Source organism: Dendrobium catenatum, unplaced genomic scaffold (genome assembly GCF_001605985.2).
Source record: "Dendrobium catenatum unplaced genomic scaffold, ASM160598v2 fragScaff_scaffold_853, whole genome shotgun sequence".
In the NCBI taxonomy this organism is placed as follows: Eukaryota; Viridiplantae; Streptophyta; class Magnoliopsida; order Asparagales; family Orchidaceae; genus Dendrobium; species Dendrobium catenatum.
Window position 1 is genome coordinate 1578800 of NW_021319315.1, and position 7004 is coordinate 1585803.

The window sequence follows — 7004 nt, forward strand, 5'->3', positions numbered from 1 at the left end:
TTGAATAAGTTTAATTGAAATTAATAGAGAAAAGAAACTTTAAAGTGTGATTAAGATGTCATAATTATAAAAAATTGATGAATAATTAATAAATTATATTCTTTTATTAAAAAATTTTTAGCTTATTTTTTAATTTGAAAATCAATTTTTTAATTTGGCTGAATGTAGATGGAAGTATAAGTAATAGACAATGAACTATTATATGCATATATCTATAAGGAATATGTTGATCTTCTTTGCAATATTTTTGAAAACAGGTAGCAATAAGGGAAAGATCGAAGAGCTCCTGAGGTGATGAAAGATCAATTTTAAATGGCAACGGTAGAGGAAAAGTGTCAACAGCTGGGAAGAAAAGTAGGGAGGTGATGAATGATCAATTTTAAATGGCAACGGTAGAGAAAAAGTGGCAGCAGCTGGGAAGAAAAGTAAGGATCGGCCAGCGGATCGTACTGCTCGAAGACTAAAAGACAAGCAATAACTATAGAAAGATACTATGTTAAAATATTTTTGTATCAGGATGAGTTCGAATATTATTTTATTTGATTTTCTATTAATGTTATATTCGAAGAGTTTGTATTGCATTAATCTAAGTTTTTTATAGTAGTGTAGGCAATTGTTGTGATTAGTAGGTAGTTTGCTTGTAATTGAATAATTAGTGTAACTACATTGTAATTGATTTGAAACAACTATAAATAAAATTTTGATGGCTCACAGGGGGGCCAAGATAGAATTTCCCTTCACGTTCTCCTCTCCTGTACAAGTGTAGCTTCCGGCAAGGCATACAATGAGGTCCATGATGAAAGTCCGGTTGAGGAACTTGGCTTCTCGAGGCCACAGAGGAAGCTCCATACAATGATTCATACTCTTGTAGTAACCACCGCCACGAGAGTAGTATAGGTACCGTCCAACAGTGGGGATCGTGTCGTTGATGTCTAGATCCGGGATTTTAACGGCTGGTGGGGAGGTAGCGCGACGGGGATGGCGGGCGACGTTGGTAACGGAGCGGAACTTACCAGCACGAACGACATCGAAGGTGCAATTCTCAGCCGGAGCAAGGTGGAAGCGGCGGTAGTCGCGATAGCATCTCCATGATTTCTCCAAACGGTTGCGGAAGCGCCAGGCGGCGTCGCATTCGTCGGGATTGGATCCATTGACGGGGTGTCGTATGAAATGAAGATAATGGATTTGCGAAAGATCTTGGAGGTGATGAGCTGGATTGCCGCCAGGACGGTGTTGGAACAGTTGAGCGGGGCGTTTGGATCACAGGCCAAGGAGGTGGGGAAGTAGTTATTGTTAAGGAGAGCTTCGCCGGCGTTGACGGCAGAAGGGGGAGAGGTGACGAGATCTTCGCCGGTGTGCAGAAGAGAGTTATCAATTGCGATGGTGGAGTTGGGAAGTGTGGCGGAGAGGGATTTGGTAATGGCCTTGGAGGTTTGGAACCATGGGTCGGGGGGTTGGTAGGTTGCAGCAATGACAGAGAAGACGATGACAGAGGCGACAAATATGAAGAAACATAGGTTCCCGATGATTTTTATAACCTGATGTCCCGACGACGGGAACTCTAGCGAGGTGCCTCGGGCGCTGACCTCCTTCATTTCTGGTGGTGAAAATAATGTTGATCTATAAATCCTCGAGGAGTTAGGGTTCCCGCGAAGAAATGGAAGGGAATCGATAGGTTAGTGACGGTGAGTGACAGCCGGGGTTGGGTTGGAGGCGTCGAAGTGATGATGGCCGTGACAGGAACAGTATGGATGTGGGCACCGACAGGTGACTACGGTAGGCCGTAGGTGTTCGGTGGAAGTCTGGAAGATTGAAGTTGTATGGTGGCGTGGAGTTGTTACAGGAACTTGGAGTGTAGGAGTGAGGGTTGAGAAAAATAACAAGACAAGTAAATATATAAATATCATGATTTTAAATAAAATAATTAATATATATTCTGCAAGAAAATGCTGAGAAAAATAACAAGACAAGTAAATATATAAATATCATGATTTTAAATAAAATAATTAATATATATTCTGCAAGAAAATAAAATATTTGACATATTTTATTTTTTACATGCTAGAAAATTTAAGTTTGTTTGTATTTAAATATTGTACAAAAGTTCAATATGTGCAGCTGAAAGTATTATGGCTATAATCTTTTACATGGAAAATTGAGAAAGTGAAAAAACTAGGGGTATGGCCTAGTTATAAAATTCAATATTTAACAAATGATACAAATATTCTCCTTTCTTTATTGTTAAAGAAGAGGAAAAGTAAAAAGATCATGCGTTTACAGAGAGGGACAATCTATATCCAATAACATGACTTAATTTTTTTGATACAGATCATAGGAATAGATGTCCACTTGAGGACAAATATACCCAACAATAGGTTCAAATCTTGTCAGTATTCTGGAGAAAGTGATTAATTTTTTTTATGATGGCCATTGGTGGCAATAATGGTTGTCGGTAGCGATAACTTGTGGTGATAGTCGAAGGCGATGATTGGAAAATGTAACCCCCTACCCCCAACATTTGGACTTGGATTGGGCCGATTTTGGTGTCATTAGATTCGTCTTGTCGAGTATTTCAATTTGACTTTAAGGTTGCCGAGTTTAGAATTTGGATGGTCCCATTTTTAATTTTGAAAGTTTTTAGCTCAAATATGCCTTTAGATGAGTACCTGACAAAAATGATTTTTTCTGACATACCATATATGATCATATGTTTAGATTAATAATATAATTGATAGTTATAATTAACGTTATTATATTATTAGGAGTCTTAATATTTTTTTTGGGTTATAAATAAGCCTCTTTATACCATCAAGAACTATGTGAGTCTTCTTTGGAGGTTAGGCTCTTCTAGTCCTCATCATTCTACTAATGGTTGTGGGAATCTTAGATCAGCCAAAGCCTCTCTCCCCTCTTCTAGAAGCAACACTAAACGTGCTACAATTACTTATCATTATATTAGATATTTTTGGAAATGTTATTGAAAATTGTATTGTTTCGCCTATTAATAAGGCACCTATTAATAGGGGTTATGATGGGGTAATTGATATTGGGGTGGAGATTGATGGGTTTGTTGTTGGTCATGCATAGTCTTGAGGCTCCTATTTTGTTGGTTTCTAATGTTTTTTCGACTGTTACTTTGAGCCCAATTGTGAATATGTTGTCTGTGGATCTTTCAATTGCACTTATTTCTTCTGAGGAGTTGAAAAATCAATTTGGCTTCCAAATTCACAATTAGTCTTATGGATCTTTTCGATTGGTTGGATGTGTTTTGCTCTTCTCCTTGTAGGAATGTTAGAGATGATATGGATGAGCCGAAGAATGATTTTAATGGGTATATCTTGAATGTAAGTCGTTATGCTCAAAAAGTCCAATTTCATGGTGGAGGCAAATGGTGTAGGTTTAAATAAATAAATAAAAAGTAATTGGTTTTTTTTGGCTAGGCTGGATGCTATGTTACTTAGTTGTGACCATTAATTGTCTAGTCCGGTCAATGGTGAGGCGGCTTTCTGCCCAACCACTGAATGGACTTGGCTTGTTGGAAGCCTTGGTGACTCCTCTCGTTATGATTGGTGGCGTTTGTTTGAACAGTGGGGTGATGCTTGGTTTGTGCTTGGCGCCTGCCTTTCGAATGGTTGGTTAGAAGTCCATGCTATTTCCTGAGATCGGTTGATATTTACCTTAATTGGTTGATTTTAGCTTTGTAATTTTTGGATCTTCCAAGTTGGTCTTCGTTGTATCTTCCATTTTTATGGAATAAAGGTGTTTCTAAAAAAAATCATTATATTAGATATTTATTTTTTCATTTCTTGTGATTATATGTTTGGTTTATCCCAGTTGTTTCTCTCATTGAACTTTATCATCTTTTGCGTGTCATTTTTATCCCATCTCCATCATCAAATCTTGATTCGTACTCCTACTTATCATTCATTGCAAGAACTACGTATGGATCTTATTTGAATCATGATCAAATATAGTTCAATTTGCCAAATACTATGTTATTCAAGCTTTATGCAAATAAGTTTTGAACGTCATTCGATGATTATGTTTAGATCATATTTTCAAATGTATTTCAATTATATATTGAGCATATTTGATCATAACTTGATAATTGTTCAATCATGTTCGAGCAATATTTGAATTTGTTCAAATATGATTCGATTAATTTTGATCTATATATATTTGTAGAGGTGTGAAGTTATAGGCTGGTGAATTTTTTTTTATAATTAAATCAAGCATAAACATTCTTATATTGTATGATGGGAATCGAAGGAAGGCATGTAAGTATGCACATACATGATGCCGATTACTATGATTCAATTAATTATTTAAATTTCAAGCATTCATCGGTGACGTTAACCCTAGCCATTATTCAAATGGCTAAGGCCTTCTTGACTCTTATCTCAAATATCACAAATATATTATAATTTTCATGTAATGTAAGCTTTATTGAGTAACAATTCTCTAATATATTTTATTGAAATGCCGATTTCTAAAATGCAATAAAAAGATAAATTGAAAGGAAAATATGTCATATAGTGTAAGCCTTATTGAGTGTCAATTAGAGTAGTTTGAAAATCAATTTTCATTTTAATTTTTATGCACACAGTTAGGGATCTAATCTTCTATTAAAATAATTATATTATTTACTAGTTAGGAATTAATTTTATGTTTAATCTTATCGATCAACACAATTAATAAGATCAAATTCGCATGATTTGGTGAATATCACTTAGGCTTCGTTTGGGACGGCTTTTTTACTGCTTTCTAAAACGGAGTTTTAATACAAAAATTAAAACTCCTTTTCTTCGTTTGGGAAAACTTTCTTACTCCTTTTCTTTTCACACTGCGATAACATATTTTTTTTGCCATAGATTATTCGCTGCTTTAAAAAAAAATTTATACTAGGAAGATGTTTTCTACAACAGCTTTAAGAAGTTATTTTATTTATAGTAACTTTATAAAATTGTAAGAAAGCTATCCTAAACGAACAATTAGGACAGCTTTCTTTCTACTTCGTAAAGCAACTTTATGGTGCAAAATTTAAAAATTTTGTACTAGAAAGTTATTTTAAGAAGCAATAAGAAAGTCGTCTAAAAAAAACCTTAATCTATAAAAGATATCCTAAATTTTAAGGTGCATGTCCTATGAAATATTAATTTACCAAAAAAATAACATTTATTATTATTCAAATGTTTTTATTTTATTAATGTGATATCAAATATAAAAGATAAATATTTGATGTAAGCTTAATCAACCGATGTAAATAATGATTATTTAAACAATTATAATGGTTAGGGAATGAATAAGGGAGATTAAAATTAGGGTGGATACATAACGTTTGTATCACTTAATTGTTAAATCTATTTTTAATATAAAAAACTAAATTTATTTTTTAATGTCAACAACTTAGTTTTGTTTCATAAATATAATTTTTAATTATTTGATAGGAGACTAAGGCTTCGTTTGTGAGGACTTTTTATTGCTTTCTAAGCAGTTTTTTAGTAAAAAAAATTAAAATTTTTATGCTTGAAAGCTGTTTTAAGTAGTAAGAAAGCCGTCCCAAATGAAGCTTAAGGTTTTGTTTGGGACGGCTTTTTTACTGCATCTTAAAACAGCTTTGTATTACACAAATTAAAATTTTTGTACTAGAAAACAGCTTTAAAAAGCATTAAAAAAGCCGTCACAAAGTCTAAATCTAAAATTCCACACATCTTAACAATTATCTTCAAATGTTTTTTACATGAAAGTTCCTTACATCAGTCCTTATTCCACTCAAATAGATCTATGTATCATCAAATAACATGCATCAAGAGCTCAAAATTTTAATGGAATCATCTTGAGACTAAATCAACTAACAAGTAATTAAATTGCATCCACCCTTTGTTAGCTTTTACTCCAATCTCGTATTTTCTTGCAAGGGTTATACATAATTACCTCCTTTTTATGAAAATTATCATTCTCTAGATTGATCTCTATAAATTCTCCAATATGTTCGTATTATATGACATGATTAATTAGCAAAAGATTCCCATAAACAACTCAAGATAAGGTAGAAAGCTTGCTAATTACTCGCATGAGAATAGTAAATATTGAACTCCCTCGAGAATAATTAGTCAATCAATCCCCCCTTCTCTCTCTCTCTCTCTCTCTCTCTCTCTCTCTCTCTCTCTCTCTCTCTCTCTCTCTCCATCTATTTATATGGATCGAAATATAGATGGCTTGGAGCTGTCCATTAAGAGGCAAATTAAAAGAGAATTGAGAAACAAAGTCTTGTGAAGATCTAGATGGAAGCAAGCAGAGAAAGGAAGGGAGGAGATGAGGTACTGATGAGGAGGCTTCACATAGTTTACTTCCTAAGCAGGAAAGGGAGGATCAAGCAGCCTCACCTCATCATAGTTCACCACCTCAACAACAATGGTGTTCACCTTCGAGGTGCACATTTTCTATGAACTCTGCTGTGAAGAAATTGTTCCTATGGAGAATGGGAGACAACTTACTGAATTTTAAAGTAAGGAAAATAGTGATGATAAAGCTCGCAGCTAGGCACCATTTTTTCTGAAAGATTTTCTAAGCTATAGAACTGTGGGGACTAAAGACTTTATTATGAGAGCTAAGGGCAATCAGAATATGAGTTGTACTAGAAAGAATAACAAGAGCAGTACCTAGGTAATTTTCTTATTTGATATGTTAATGTTGAATAAGTTTAATTGAAATTAATAGAGAAAAGGAACTTTAAAGTATGATTAAGATGACATAATTATCAATAATTGATGAATAATTAATAAACTATATTATTTTATTAGAAAATTATTAGTTTATTTTCTAATTTGAGAATATATTTTTTAATTTGGCTGAATGTAGGAAGAAGTATAAGTAATAGACAATGAACTATTATATGTATATATCTATAAGGAATATGTTGATCATCTTTGCAATTTATTTGAAAACAGAGAGCAACAAGCAAGGGAAAGAAGAGCTCCTGAGGTGATGAAAGATCAATTTTA

At 33.8% G+C, this 7004-nt stretch overlaps 1 protein-coding gene across 1 annotated transcript; it reads right to left on the minus strand.

Moving 5' to 3' along the window:
• Positions 1 to 708: 708 nt before the first annotated feature.
• On the minus strand, positions 709 to 1595 carry LOC110107227. The gene is made up of 2 exons (XM_020837423.1): positions 1265 to 1595; positions 709 to 1211 (listed from the first exon to the last, which is right to left on the minus strand). The coding sequence occupies exons 1-2, from the start codon at positions 1593 to 1595 to the stop codon at positions 709 to 711; spliced, it is 834 nt and encodes a 277-aa protein (XP_020693082.1).
• Between the last annotated feature and the right edge of the window lie 5409 nt (positions 1596 to 7004).